This window comes from Rattus norvegicus, chromosome 7 (genome assembly GCF_036323735.1).
Source record: "Rattus norvegicus strain BN/NHsdMcwi chromosome 7, GRCr8, whole genome shotgun sequence".
NCBI classification, from domain to species: domain Eukaryota; kingdom Metazoa; phylum Chordata; class Mammalia; order Rodentia; family Muridae; genus Rattus; species Rattus norvegicus.
The window spans coordinates 115,391,785-115,407,383 of NC_086025.1; the positions used below are offsets into that span (position 1 = coordinate 115,391,785).

Genomic DNA, 15,599 nt, shown 5'->3' on the forward strand with positions numbered 1-15,599 from the left:
ATGCCTCACCTGCTGCCAGGACTCAGCCCAAACTGTGGATAAGCAGGACACTGGGGAGTTGGTTGCTCACGTTGCCTAGACAAAGTAAGGTCAACCTCCCCCCAACCCTCATGTTCCTCTTCCACAAGAGCCTCTCCTTGGTGGCTGAGGACTGATGTCCCCAATGCCACGGAGAACACAGGAGCCTGGGATGATTGTATAGGTAACAACTATGTACTAGTCTCTGTCAGTGACACATAGGCCATTCAGATTGTACTCCTTGCTATGATTTATCCTTCTCAGGTCTCTGATGGTGTTGACAACCAGGCCACTGAAGCTTTGTCAGCTCAGCAGCACAGCTCCTCCCGCCAGGGCTGCAGCTAACGTGTTAATTCATTCAAAACTACTAGGTCTCTTGTTAAGAAAAGGCAGGCAGGTGTGCTTTGCGCTTCAAGTCAGAGCAAAGCAGGTTTCAGGTGTGACTTTCCACTGAGGAAACATGTTTCCATAATGTCTCAGCAGTGACTACTTGCTTCTCTCTCTGGTAAATGATTAGACGGAAAGAAAAAGGTTTAGAGTCCATGCGAGCTCTGCGGGTCTAAGAAACTGTCCTATGGCATTTAAAGGTCTGAAAATATAAAAGTCTAAGATCCCGAGGGCCCTCAGAAAATAATTTAAGATGTATAAATACAAGTTGTAAAGGTATAAACAATTGGTTGGGGATTTAGCTCAGTGGTAGAGCGCTTGCCTAGCAAACGCAAGGCCCTGGGTTCGGTCCCCAGTTCCGAAAAAAAGAAAAAAGAAAAAAAAGGAAAAAAAAAAGGTATAAACAATTATTTAAAGTTTATAAAAATGGGGGGGGGATTTCAGATTTCTTTCCCTGTCTATGCCACTGTAATACTAAGATTTCAAAAGTTCCAAGTTTTAACACTGACCAGTGGAATCCTGCTAGGCTGGTAGAGCGCAGACTACTTACTATTCAATTGCAAGCTCGAGATTTTAAGTTTCCTCTGGTCGTCTTCTAAATATAGACTTAAAGATGCTTCTCATTGGACTAAAAACATATATCCACCTCTCTGGACAAAGGAATACATCGTTCAAACTTTTTAACCCAAAGGGTTTTTTTGTTTTGTTTTTTGTTTGTTGTTTGTTTTTTGGCTAGGAATCAAAGGCATGAGTCTACTCCAGCTATGTTACAATGTGGGTATCTTCGTTTGGGTTTCCATTGTTGTAAACTGACACCATGACCAAGACAACTCTTAATAAGGACAACATTTAATTGAGGCTGGGTTACAGGTTCAGAGGTTCAGTCCATTATCACCAAGGCAGGAGCATGGCAGAATTCAGGCAGGCATGGTGCAGGAGGAGCTGAGAGTTCTACATCTTCATCTGAAGGCAGCCAGAAGACTAACTCTTCAGGCAGCTAGGAGGCAGCTTTCTCAAAGCCCACCCCCACAGTGGCACACGTCCCTCGGCGAGGCTACACCTACTCTGAAAAGGCCACACTCATTAATAGTGCCACCCTCTGGCCCATGCGTATTGAAACTACCACAAGTGGTAATGCTAATATAGCTAGAAACTTTTATCTTTTTGTAAAAATTCATGTAAGCTTCAGGGAGTCATAAGACCTGGATCTACCTGTCACAGGTCAAATGGACTCCAGATAAGTGCAGCCTCAGTTTCCCCACCTGTCTAGTCCCGAAAGGATGGAATCTCTCCCCTGGCCTTGAGACTCCTCCCCTTCGTCAATTACTAGAACTATGGGCCTGAAAGTTCCAAATGTAGAGTTTTCTTTTAAGTCCCTAAGTTTTAACTTTACCCTAGTCTATATTGTCTCAGTAGATTTCCACTTGGCTGAGAGAAATCATTCAGGGATCACCTGTGGACTGCAAACTGCTGCGCTCTGGGCTTGGCTGAAAGTCTCTGGAAACCATCTAGCCTATGTGGTTGGCCCCTGTCTCTTCAGCTGGATCAGCTAACCAGATTCTTCTGGAGAATGCCCCATTGTCTGAAACCCTTCCCAGCCTTTCACTAGCTTCCAGCCTTCCCGAGTCCTGAAAACTATGCCCTAGTTTCAGCTGGAAGTAGTTACAAAGGAGAGAATGCCTTGCACACCCTCCCCCACCCCCACACTCCAGCAGGCTGAAATGCTAAGTCAAAGGGAAACGCCCTGGCAGAGGGGACAAAATGGCCCACAGTGTAAATCGACACACCAGGAAAGCGGGCCCAGACTTATCAACTGGTAGATTCACTGACTGAAACAGTTCTACACTAGGATTCGGCACTTGGCCTGGTTTATGCAGAATGAAGAGGTGGTATGTGGCTTTAAGAGAAAATTGTTATTTCTGTACGAGCCTGTAGTAGGTTGTACAGGGTTATTCCTGATTGGTTGAATAAAGATGCCTACAGCCTATAGCTGGGCAGAATTGAGATAGGCGGGGTTTAGGGTTTTTGGGGGCTTGGGGTCTGGGGATAACCACAAGGAGGAGAGAGAGGGTTGGAGAGAGGAGAAGATACCATGGGTAAGAATCTTGAAATTAGGGCAATGAAGGCTGGCCAGTTGGAGCTAAGAGCAGCCCAGACGGTGGAACATGACAAATCCTGTTGTGGAGTTATGGCCGGGAAATAGACATAATAGATGGAAGATAGATAACTAGTGCTGACTAAGGCCTACGGAGGTTGTATGAGTCTTTTATCTGGGAACTGAATGGCTGAGGCAGGGTAGAAACCCCAGATTGAGACTAAATATTTTCTACAACACAATCCATTTGGGATTTTAATCTTGTACACTAAAATTACATAAGAGACTTGAGATGACTGGTGCCACATTTATTTCCAGGCTCCTTCTGGGTAGTAACTCTGATGTCAGCCATCATAGATTCCTTGGTCATTCTGCCCCTGCTGGTTACTGTTGGCTCTCACATCACTGATATAATAACCAAATGGTAGTTCATGTCTGGACACCATGAAAATGATGGTTATTAGATTCCATATGAATAAGTACTTATCATACAGTCAAGGATTTGACCCAGGATACAATTTAAGGAGGGAATTTAAGACCTAAAGTTAACCTGTGAGCTGCACTGGCCCAAGGACCAAATAACTCCCTGGAATGCTGGGAGATGTAGTTCTTGAAAAACAAAGCCACATGGGAAAATACAATGGCCATATGATTTTGCCCTAAAATGCCATACAGCATTGTCTCCACTTAGCTGGGAATTCTAGAGGGTGGTCTTGACCAAAGTCCACCCTAATAACTATTTAATTAAAGCTTACTTCGAATTTGGTTCAAAATTATGGTTTTTCTCTTGTGAATCTCAAGATTAACACAATTTTCTACAAAGATAAGGTCTCTTTCCCTAAACAGTGTGCATATCCCTCTGGTTTAGATCTTTGGTGAACTGTACCTTTTGGACTTGAGTAGAGGGCTCTGGAAATCCTCTCCTTTCCTACGCAGCAAGGATGACTTTGAACTCTTGATTATCATGCCTTCTTGGCCAAAAGCTGAGATTATAAACTCTCGCCACCAACCTAACCTTTTGCTTTTCTTTTCTTTTTCCACAGGATCTTGCTATACACTCTTGGCTGGCCTACACTCCTCCTTCCCTTGCCTCTGAAGCAATGTGATTATTGTTCTGTGACTGTGGCCATCAATACGTTCATTTAATTAATGTTTTTCCCATTGCAGTTCACCATAACCCTTCAGGAATCAAGCCATTGAAACCCAGATGCGGAATGACTTGTCTCAGGGCACAAACCTGTGTTCGAGCAATCCCTGAGACTTCCAGTATGTCCCTTTAAGAGGAAGGTTTGTCCTTGGCAACTGGTACTCAGATAGGGCTCTGGGGAAGCCCTAGGGGAAAAAAAAGGAACAAGACTGGGGGAGGGGAAGACTGGCCAGTGGGTGACTTTGATAACCAGAGCAAGGCAGGACTATAGGCCAAGGATCTGTAACTTCAGCTTGACGAGATGGGATCTTTTGGGTCAAGATACAAGACTTAGGGTCCACGGTAAGTGCTGTCCATGTTTGGTCTGTGTGGCATGGCTCCTACATGGAGGGTTTCTCTCATGCATTCCTGTTCCTTTAAATGTCTTGCTTTCTCCTGGCTGCTGGCTGTTATTTCAAGGCAATACATTAACAAGTGCAAAGGATTTTGAGGCTTGGCATGGTTGTAAATGCCTTAGGTCCCAGCACTTAGGAGACAGAGGTAATTAAATCTCTATGAGTTCAAAGGCAGCCTAATCTACAGAGTGTTCTAGGACAGCCAAAGCTTACAGAGACCCTGTCTGAAAAAACCCACAAAGATAAAACTAGTTTAAAATCTTTTGTATGTACAAATGGTTTGCTCGATTGAATATATGTGTATCATGTGTGTGCCTAGTGACTGTAGAAGTCAGGTGGTGGCTTCAGGTCCCCTGGAACTAGAAGTTGTTGTAAGCTCCATATAAATGTTTGATCCTGGGTCCTCTGCAAAAGGAACGAGTGCTCTTAACCACTGAGCTACCTCTCTAGCCCTAAAGATATATTTTTTTTAAGTAATAATTTAGGGGCCATCAACCTTCTTTTTGAGACCTGGAGTATGACTTTTTAAAAGTGGACACTCAAGCCTGAAGGGGCTGAGACTGTTCATGACGTGGCTCTTCTTGGTGACCTTGGACAGGTGGATGTTTTCAGTCACTTCCTCTTATTAGAAGCTGTTAACAGGGTTAGCAGGGTCCCCAGAGTTAGCCTAGGAAGAGTGCAGAGCAGGGAAGCCATGGACTTGCAAAGGCTCTTTGCAAGACCAGCTGCCAATCAGTGGAGTGGGTGGGTCTTTTGGGTTATTTTTTTCTTTTACAATGCATGGTGTTTCCATGTGGTCTCCCAATCAGGCAGTCTACTGAAGTTAAACAAGGGCTTAGTGCGCATGCTTAGATGGTGTTTGCTGGAGTGGAGGCTGTTGCTGGGTTGTCTCTGGTCCCCTTGGGACATCTTCAGCCAGTGGGGACAAAATAGATCTCTATGGATCAAAACGCAGCCTTGCAGTACTGGATGGAACATGTGACCAAGCACTGCTTAGACTGGGTCTGGACAGATCTTAGAGATAACAGATACATTTGTCTGCCACAGATGAACATGAGGCCTAGGGAGGCCTTAACCAAGGTCTCAGTGTCAAATGTTCAATCTAAATCCAAAGGAATTCCAGTCCAGAGGGGTTTTGTTTCTGCATTTACTTATTTATTATTGGTGTATATGCTATGTAAGGTGGTGCATGTGTGATAGGGCACATGTATGGAGGTCTGAGGACAACTTTGTGGAATTAGAATCGTCCGTCATTCCAGCTTTAAAGTTGGTTCCGGGGATGAATTCTGGTCTCAGGGTTATAAGCAAGAACCGTGCAGCAGGGCTCCGACCTGGTAAGCATCTCAGTGACCACAGAAGGTGTTTGTTTACATGACCTACCCAATCCAACCTTAGTCCTTGTTGATACCTAGGGAGGTACTGGTGGAACTGTAGGGGGAAAAATGTACCCTTAGCAGGTGCTGAGCTTCCCTGGGGAGAGGAGGAAGGGGATCCGGCCTGGACTAGATGTGAGCTGAGGAACAGTTGTCAAACGGCTGAGTAACAGAGTGACAGACAGGGTCCAGCTCTTGCATCAAGGCTTGGAGGTTGGGACAAGTTTCAGTTGGGCATTGCTAAAATGGGGCCAAAGAGCTTGGCTGTTATCCACTGAGGCTCTTCAAAGTCAGCAGCGGGGCTCACAGGATCCCAGCAAGCCTTGGAATTTGGCTGAGGACTGGGGTGCCATGCGGGTCCATAGCGCCGCCTGGTGGGCATGTTCGCCCTGCAGCACAAACATCTCACTAGAAAGAGGGCAGCATTGTCCACCAGGACTTGTTCTTAGGCTCACCAGGGCATTCCCTTCAGCAGTGTGACAGGTCTCTGCTGGGTTCTTGGTCTATTCTATCCAGTGTGTTTACATTCTCTCTCTCTCTCTCTCTCTCTCTCTCTCTCTCTCTCTCTCTCTTTCTTTCTTTCTCTCTCAGCGTTACTGCCATTATAACCTATTATGTTTGAAATGGCCTTGTTCTGTAGATCAGGCTGGTCCATACTTTGTGGCAATGTTTCTGCCTCAGCCTCCCAGGTGTTGGGATTGTGAGCAAGGCATGTGCCCTACAGGACAGGTACCATGTGAGGAGCAACCTGGCACAAATTTTGTTTTGAAAGAAAACAAAACCCTGAGAAGTCGAAGCATACCTCTTAAATCAAACTTAGGCTTAGCGAAGCTGATAGAGGCAGCACGACTGGCCCTGTGGTCCCTGAAGACCACCATTGTTGTTTGATTAGATTTATTTTATATATGAATACACTGTCGCTGTCTTCAAACACACCAGAAGAGGGCATCAGATCCCATAGATGGTTGTGAGCCACCATGTGGCTGCTGGGAACTGACCTCAGGTCCTCTGGAAAAACAGAGCTCTTAGCCACTGAGCCATCTCTCCCTCCTCTGGTCATTGTTTTAAAGAGGCTCCTACGTGCCCCGCCTCTGTGCGGCTCCGCCCCCACACAGCTGCTCACTGTGCTCTCCTCCTCAGCTCCTTCAGTATTTTTTCTGGTTCAGCTGCCTGGAATGAGCTCCCTGCTCCGTCTAAGCTCTGCACCATGTAGGTCTCAAGTAGGTACCCCATCCTTAGAGAAGCCTCTTCAAATCTCTTCCCATCCTGGCTCCCTCACACACTGTGTTGTCATCCGGCATTATCATTTAAGGTTCTCCTGGTGCCTGTGTTTGTCCCCAGTTTTCCCCACAGTATGAGTCCTGACTGGACAGGGTCTCACTTTCCCTACCAGGTACTATTCTTGAGCACAGAGTCCAGTCCTGCTTTACAGTGGTCCTCAGGGAAATGGCTAGGGGATGAAGGTTCCCCAGTCTAGAGTTCAAAGGGGACACTAAGGTTGAATGAATTTACCCCAGATCTGACTGGCCATTTGTCTCAAACCCTAACGGTGTAAACCTGTTTTCTGTCATTTTTTCCTCCAGAAGCTGGTGGCTCTACTCAGCACAGGACTGGCCTGTGCATGACTCTGGTTTAAGGAAAGCCACAGCCAATGGCTGTGGAAGGCTTATCTTAGTAACCTGAAGTTTACCGAGCATGCAATCTGTGCCAAGCACTGTGTACCCTACAAGGTGGGTAGCCTGGGCGGTTGGTTATCTGAGTAGGGATCTCCAAAACTCCTGCCTAGTGTGTTCTTAGGAAGCAGGTGTGTCAGGCAAAACCATATGTACTCTGCCTCGTAGAAACCAGCACACTGGAAAGACTCCACACCTCAGCGATGACATCTGAGAATATGGCCCAGATTCAAAGGCGGCTTTGCCACCTACCACCTGGATGTTTCTCTGCCTTTGTTTCCTCTTGTGTAATGGGTCCAATCCCCACCCTTGGGCTGTTGGGAAAGAATTGCCACAGGTCTGGCCTGCTGGATTTTGCATACAGCCAGCTAGGCTGCACAGCTGGGAATACCAGGGAAGTCTCCAGAAAGTTGACCAGCAACCACAGTGCTTGTTCAGCGCCAGAGATAAAACTAGAGGCAAACACTTGCTGCTTCATGAGGTCAGATGCCCCTCACAGGAGCACTGTCCCTGGAGTCCAGCTGTGGCTTGTTGACTGTCGCACTCCCTCACAGGAGGGTTGGGAAGGGGCCACTGGACACTCTGCAGAGCACTCACTCTTCCCGGCTGAGTGGAATTCTGCTCTCATTGTGACCTTGGGGTCTTGGGAGTATGTAGGCTTTGAAGGACTAAAAGCGGGGGCTCCCCATCTATGCCGTGATGGGAAAGCCAGCGAGCATGCTGGGGGTGTGTGTGGCTGCTTAGGGCCATTACACTGCTCTCTGTAACACCCATGGCTCTATGAACAGCCTGATAATAAACTCAATCTCCAGGGTGACCTTTGGTAGAATGGAATTTTGGTTTGTCACTGGGACCTTATAAGGAGAGGTCAAGACATTGCTTGGTCTCCCATCAAGGTGAAAATTCTTGCAACTGTACTAATGCTCCTGGGGGAACATCTTAGAATATGAAGCTATTCTATTACCAGTCGCAAGCCAAACTGGGGCAACTCACACACCCCTAAAGGTAGCTTCAACCTCATGGTGATCCTCTGCCTTCTGCCCGGTTATATTCCCTTGGGCCCTTTCTCTACCTTCGTAGACTGATGGTGAGAACCACACACCTTTCTTCACTGCCCTCCTCATCCACAAGCCTTTCAACTAAGCAAAGGCAGACGGTTAATCTCAGAGGGAGACAAATGGAGAAGCCTGGGGTTGCTTCCTGCCAGGATTCAAGCAACTCACTAGAGCAGCAGGCAGAAATGAGTTTATTGCATTAGAAAAAACACCAATGAAAACCAGCAACACCTCCGTGTTAGACATAATTAGTCAGACTTCAAGGAAGTCACGAAAGAATCTCAGAGAAACACTTCAGTCTGGGAAAGTATGATGGCCTCATGCCTCCACTTCCCTTGTCCCTTGACTAACTGACCAACAGACAGGAGTGTCCAACATGTGACACGAACCACACAACTCCTTTTCCTCTCAGCTTCATGGTGCATGCCCAGGTGGAGTCCCTCCTGAGAGTCTGGCAGGGAAATGTACAGGTGGGATCTGGGGTTCCTGGCCTGGGGCTCTGGTGACACTGGACTTGCACAGGGGAGAACAGCTTGCCTTTCTGCTGAGGCCAGAGACTGTCCAGTCTTCCTATCTCTCCTAGCCATGGCCACAGACTCTGGCATGGATGGCTGCTAGACGTGACAGGAGAGAAGTCAAGCAATTAAGTGACTAAAGTCCTCAGGCAAACTTCTCAGAATATCATGGTTATTGTACTGCTATGAGGAGAAAACCAGAGAATAGCCATGTGACCGCACCCTTAGGACAGAGGTGAGAGCGCTGGGCAGAGATGCTACCAGCTAGGGCCAGGCAAGTGAAAAAGTGATGGCTTCCAGCAACCTCTACCTTCCCGGATGCCAAGCTTTGAACACTCACCCTTCTGAGCCCCACTGTGGCAACTGGGCCAACACTGAACAATCCCTGTTGGTTTCCGCTTTCCTTTGTAATAGCCACACATGCCTGCACACTGTTGAGTCTCGAGACCCATTTGGCTGTGACCTTTCAGTTCCAAAACGTCACTTGCCATCCTAGGTGGGCAAAGCCCTGGCCAGGCAAAAGGCCAGCTTTGAGGCAGAGCTCTCCACGGCGCCTACTGCTATGGCTAGTGGCAAAGACTGCAGGATGTGGGCAAGTGTGAGCCAACAGGAGCTCTTAGGGAGGAAAGGCCTGCCCCAGAAGGAACACCTGAGCTCAAGTTTCAGAAGTGGCAGGGAGCCATCCATGGTGGGGGGCTCCCCATGGATGTGGAGTCTCAGGTGCCTTCTCTGAGCTCCCTTCTCCTTATCCAGTTCCCCACATTAGCTAGTAGAAAGCTGACACCAAGGAAGGGAACCTTGAGGTTTCTCTGGAATCGAGAGTCTAGATCGTAGACTTCTAGGCTATTCCTGCCTATGAAATCCTAGCAGCATATCATTAGGGAAACACCCACTCACACCCCAACCACACCCCAAAAGGTCAGAATGACAATGGAGATAGCGTCTGTTCAAGACACATTAAGGATAATGTGAAGTCCCTATTGGAGACAACTCTAAATTTTCTTCCCACCATGAATCTACATCATTACAGTATTCTTTCTACATCAGAGACATGTTTTAGGAGAACAATCGAGTCCCCTCAACCTAGCTGACAAATCCATACTGGTTTGAGTGGCTGGCTCTACTGACTATAAATAACTGACGTAATTATTCTCAAACAGAAGGCCTGGGTCTCTGCTGCTGCAGCCTAGACCTTTATTAAAGGTGACAGGTCAAGCTATGCTGAGGAAGAGCAGCTTAGGGGTGGGCATCGAGGATTGGCACTCACAGGAGGATGAATGGCTTTCTCCTGTTTTCTCTGGCCTCACCCCTGCTGCCAGTCTCCTTTGATCCTGTTGCTCTGGCTGCTCCGGCTGTGACGGGTGGCCTTGTCTCAGGAGGAGGGGTAAACTTGTGGTTAAAGAGTTCACTTAGGTTGAGTTAGGAGCCTACAGCTGGCCCCACGTACTCCAAGTCCTTTGGTTCGTTTACGGCTAGAGGGTGACAGCTTCAGGAGAATGGACAGTACAGAACTCACCTGGGTCCCACAGGCGTGGCGACCTGGGTGGAATGTCGGCGTTCTCTGGAAAGAGGGTCCAAGGTCGGGTTCTCCCAGACTGTGACTCTTGCTTCTCTTTTAAAAAGCACCCTCTCTCTTCAGTGTGGAGGACGTGTAGGCAACAGCGTCAAAAGTGAACTCACAGACAAGACAGCCTTAATAAATTAGTGTAATACTATTAGAAGGGATGGCTTTGTTCTCTTTCTCAGGAGCGTTGTTCTACATGCGGCCTGATGAGCTCCTTCCCTGGGAAATTTAAAAAGCCGTCCCCGTTAGCTCTGATGTAAAATTATAAAATAGAAATCTGGTAGGGTTTGTTTTGTTTAAAAAGGAAAAGCCGTGGAGAGGCGGGCGGTCCCGTGCAGTCCTGTTAGCTTTGGCCATTGGGTCTGCCTACAGAGTTCCCTCCTGGAGGCTGGATCTGAATGGAGTCCAAGAAGGGCCGAAGTGCTTGTCCAAAGGGCCTGTGGAGAAACAGACATGAGCTGGGGGGATCTGAAGTGCAGCCTACCTACGGATAGGATGGGAACCTCGGACAGTGGTCTCAGCAGTGTCACCTACACTAGCTTTCTCCTTTTCTTCTGTCTTGCATGCTCTGAAACTTACTACGTAGACTAGGCTGGACTCAAATTCACAGAGATCTGCCTGCCTCTCTGCATTCCAAGTGCTGGAATTAAAGGCTTGTACCACCATTCCTCTATATATCAGTATAGATAATATACATTAGTGTATATTACCTTTGTGTGGCTTTCCACTGGAGCATGACAGGCATATTAGGAATCACACTCAAAAAAAAAGGAATCACACTCTTGGAGAAGACTGACCTTCCCTTCCCCAGCAGCTAACAGTTATCAACAGCTCCTTGCAGGTGGGGTGGGATCTCATGTCCAACTCCCCTCTCCACACTGGGCTTTGGTCTGTTGGGCTTGGATCTGCACAAGACTCATGCATGCAGTCACAACTGCCGTGAGTTCCTATGTTCTGCTGCCTTGCTCTATCTAAAGACATTGCTTCCTTGTAAGCCATCCACTGCCTCTTTCTTAAACTCTTTCTATCCCCTCTTCTGCAGTGGCTCCTGTTCCATGTAGGGCTGAGGATTCGCTAGTTTCTCACTGGGCCTGTTGTGGGTCTCTTGTTAACCAGCATCAACTGCCACAGTTCAGATGGTTTTCCTAAGAGGGCTAGGGTTTACTAAGTGCTCCCCAACCAAGGTTCATGTGTTAAATATTGGGTCTCCGCCTGTAAACATTTAAGAGGTGGGGCCTGTTGGGTCACTGGCGACATGCCCTTGAAGGGGACAGTGGAACCTTAGCCCCCTTTCCTCCTCTTTGCTTCCTGGCCACCACAAGGAAGCAGCTTGCTCTACCATGTGCTCCCACTCTGAGTTTCTTTATCACAAGTTCAAAGATAACAGGGTCAGGTGACCATGAACTGGCAGCACGCCAAGGTAAAGTCTCCTTCTTTATAAACCGAGTATCTCTAGCGCAGAAAGCTCACTAACGATCTTCCAAATAGCTGGTCTTATGGATTTACTCCCAGGCCCCCTTCTCTGTGTGGCCCTAACATCTTATACTGACCCTGCAAGGCCTACTGAGCTGTCGTTGAACAGGCTGGCCTCTCAGAGGGGACTACAGCTTTCTGTACTGAATTGACGTACTTGTATCCTTTGTTGAAGGGACAGGGACAGTCTCATGTAGGCTAGGCTGGCCCTGGATTCCTTATCCTCCTGTCTCTGTTTCCCAAGTGCTGGGATTTCAGGCATGAACCAAAATACCTAGTTTCTTTCTGTCAATTCTTTTTTTTTTTTTTTTTGGTTCTTTTTTTCGGAGCTGGGGACCGAACCCAGGGCCTTGCGCTTCCTAGGTAAGCGCTCTACCACTGAGCTAAATCCCCAGCCCCTTTCTGTCAATTCTTTTGAAGAAAATACAAGCTGTGGAGAGAGGAGGAAGCTGAGGCAAAAGCAGAAGCAATCAGGATGACGAAGCTGGGAGTGAGCATATTTCAAAAGTAAGATTCTTCCAGAAAACAAACTGTTCTATTCAAGGTAACTGGTCATGCAAAGTTGCCAGGTACTGATGTTAATTTCTAGAGGGCACTTGGTCTGTTCTTGTAATAATAATTAGCTAGAAAATCACTTAGAAATGGAGCTGGGGGGGCTGGAGAGATGGCTCAGCGGTTAAGAGCACCCGTCTGCTCTTCCAGAGGTCATGAGTTCAATTCCCAGCAACCACATGGTGGCTCACAACCATCTGTAATGAGATATGATGCCCTCTTCTGGTGTATCTGAAGACAGCTACAGTGTACTTATATATAATAAATGAATAAATCTTTAAAAAAAAAAAAAAAAAAAAAAAAAAAAGAAATGGAGCTGGAGGGGCTGGGGATTTAGCTCAGTGGTAGAGCGCTTGCCCAGGAAGCGCAAGGCCCTGGGTTCGGTCCCCAGCTCCGAAAAAAAGAACCAAAAAAAAAAAAAAAAAAAAAAAAAAAAAAAAAAGAAATGGAGCTGGAGAGTTCAAGATTCCTATAACCTTAAAGTGCTCTCATACTGGGCATGGTGGTTCAGATCTTTAATCCTGGCACTCAGGAGGCTGTGTATACAGGTCTGTCCAGCTACATAGAGAGATCTTGTCTCACAGTGCCCACAAAAGAGAAAATAAAGTGGCTCACAGCACACTACGGACACAAGCTTTATCCTCAGAGGCTGCTGCCCACTCCAGCCCCCCTTTTCCTTACTGAATATGTAGCCCCAACCTAGCCTTAAACTCATGCTGCAGTTCAGACTAGTCTCAAATTCACTGTGATGCTGTTTGCCTCAGCCTCACAAGGGCTAGGATTCTAGGTGTACACCACTGTGCCTAACAGATACTGCCATATTTGAATCATCCCTAAGATGAAGGAAATAAAGTACTCGCAAACTGCTCCAAGTGTTAAACCAACTCCCACTCAGACAAGCCAGGGACCCCACCAACTGAGTTGTAACGGAAAAGGCCTTTGGCTGCTCCGTCATGCTCGGGGTCTCATGAATGGGAGGCAGGGATGTGGGGTTTCGAACATCTATCAGGTAGGAGACAATCTGAGGCCTGGGTGACTGGGTGACCCTCTGAAAGGTACCCTGTTTTCTATGTGTTTTTTTTGTTTCTGTTTTTTTGAACTGAGGAGTTGATCTGCCAGACCCCTGCTGGTCAGGAGAAAACAGAGGTAACACAGGCAACCAGAGGCAGCTTGACAGAATCAGAATAAGTCCTTTCAGGAGACGTCATCTGGGGATGGCCCATAGGCCCTTCCCAAGGCTGGACCCCATCAGGGGTAGAGGAAGCCTCTGTTGAGGGCTTTCTGAGCACTGTGAATTCAAGGACAAGAGGAACCTAGCCTTTTGAGGGTGCCAGAGCTCAGGGTGTGGATGACAGAGACAAGCCAGTTTGGAACTGGGCTGTCCTGTCACTCCAGATTCTGCCACCTACTGAAGCCTGACTTATAGATAAGCACTTTTGGGAAATGGCTTTGTGTATCAGATACTGGGGTTTTATCAAAAGCCAGTGTCAGGTGGGTTTCTCAGTTCTGTGGTGGCTTCTGTGGTGGCACCTAAACCCAGCTCCGAAGAGGCTGCAGGGTAGACTAGTGCACACTGGCAGTTGGGAACAATGGTGGCCTTCTGTGTGGAACCTGCTACCAGGCAGGTCCTACGGTTGGGAGGGAGGATTCGGCTGCCCTAGGGAAGGGGCACCAAATTTGAGGGTTTCCTGTCTTTCCTTTTCTCTCTCAGACAGGATCTCACATGACCCAGGTTCTTCTCAGCAAGTCCACTGGGGAGCTGAGGCCAGTCTGGTCCTTCTGACCGCCTCAGGTGGGGATTTTCGGTTTGCAGGGGTAGAAACAGTGGTCACACTCACGTGGAGAGAACTTCTGAGGGCAGGTCGGTGATGTAAGAAGGGATCTTCCGCCCAGTCAGGAACTGTGCCACTTCATTGCTAAAGGTGTTACAGTTGTGTTCAAAGAGGTTGTAGGCTTCTCCTCTGTACATGGAGAGAGGTTTGGAGAGCAGATGAAAAGGCCAGCAGCGTCTATATGGAGTGTCTGTGACTGTGTAGTGGGAAGGTGGGCAGAGCCTTATGTGAGGACTATGATGAGTCCTCTCAAACCTTCCAGAAGGACGGCTGTCTGTAGAGCTGGACCTCAGAGCAGTGACTCACAAGGGAAAGATGAACCAGAAATACATGGTTTCTACACAGTTCAGAATCTTTATACTCACACAAGGATCAGAGGTGAACTCTTTTTTTTTTTCTTTCTTTCTTTTTTTCGGAGCTGGGGACCGAACCCAGGGCCTTGCTAGGCAAGCGCTCTACCACTGAGCTAAATCCCCAACCCCCAGAGGTGAACTCTTAATAAAACTGTCTAGTTTTTTAAAAAAGATTTACTTTATATATATGAGCATGTGTATGAATGCATGTGTACCATGTTTATCCTACAGACTGTAAGGGCAGAAGAGTGTAACTTCTGTTAATGGAGTTATAGGCTGTTATGTGTCTCCATGTGGGTCCTGGGACTGAACCCCAGCCTTATCCTCTAAGGATCCCTGGACAAATGTTCTAGTCCTCTAAGCCACCCCTCCAGCCCCTCCTCCATCTTTTTTAGACATGTATTTTGTGTGTGTGTGTGTGTGTGTATGTCTGTGTGGAGGGGGGACATGAATACAGTAAGGGACAATGGGCAAGAGCAGGTCCTCTTTTTCCATGGTGTGGGTTTTGGAGTGTGGGCTCACACTCAAGACTGTCAAACCCTATGGCGAATGCCTGTACCCATGAGTCATCTTTCCAGGCTTTGATTCAAGTTTATTTTTTCTTTTGAGACAGTCTCTACAGCTCAGGTAGGCCTTTCATTTAAATGTAGCCAGGGATGACCTCAACCTTCTAATGTTCCTGCCTCCACTTCTGGAGTGCAGGGATTAAAAGCACATGCCAACATGCCAGTTTAGTTTCGGTGGCGTGGGGGGATTGAACCCAAGGCTTTGTGCATGATGGGAAAAGCACTCTACCAACTGAACTACATCCTCAGTCTGACTAAGCGTCTCAATCAATTAATTCAAGTTGGTATTTCATCTCATTCCTACCACTAACCCGGTTCTCCATTAGGAAAAACACTTGGCCAGAGGCGGTGGAGGACACCACTCATTGATTCTAATCAGAAGGAATGACTACAGGATTCTCACTCTTCGAGGCTTCAGCAGAAAGCATGCTGGGATGCAATGCTGGCTGTTGAAGACACATGGGCTCTTCCTGTAGCACAGTAACTTTCTCTTCATAAGGAGAGTAAAGACTGATCAGGCTGGAGCGGAGGGTCAGGGACGGCCAACCTGGCTCTGCCTTCCAGGGTTTGACTGTCTAGTGGAGCAGACAAACAGCCACCA

The 15,599-nt window shown here is 47.5% G+C and overlaps 1 protein-coding gene and 1 long non-coding RNA gene across 6 annotated transcripts in view; one reads left to right on the forward strand and one right to left on the reverse strand.

Annotated features, from left to right (window-relative positions):
• Positions 1-10,442, forward strand: LOC103692950 (uncharacterized). 4 transcript variants are annotated; one of them, XR_010053896.1, is made up of 3 exons: positions 573-3,787; positions 6,999-7,145; positions 7,257-10,442. It is a non-coding gene; the product is annotated as an uncharacterized LOC103692950 (long non-coding RNA). The 4 variants fall into 4 exon arrangements; XR_010053894.1 differs by having other exon boundaries at positions 574-3,989; XR_005487272.2 differs by having other exon boundaries at positions 1-7,145.
• Desi1 (desumoylating isopeptidase 1) overlaps positions 9,829-15,599 on the reverse strand; it is a 21,362-nt gene continuing 15,591 nt past the window's right edge. The window contains exons 4-5 of one of the 2 annotated variants that reach the window (XM_039079283.2): positions 14,086-14,275; positions 9,829-10,659 (exon numbers count right to left, since the gene is read on the reverse strand). In XM_039079283.2, the coding sequence (XP_038935211.1) occupies positions 10,566-10,659; positions 14,086-14,275 (284 nt within the window). In that variant the 3' untranslated portion in view covers positions 9,829-10,565. The remainder of the gene's footprint in view (positions 10,660-14,085; positions 14,276-15,599) is intronic. The other variant, NM_001025703.1, reaches the window with a different exon arrangement.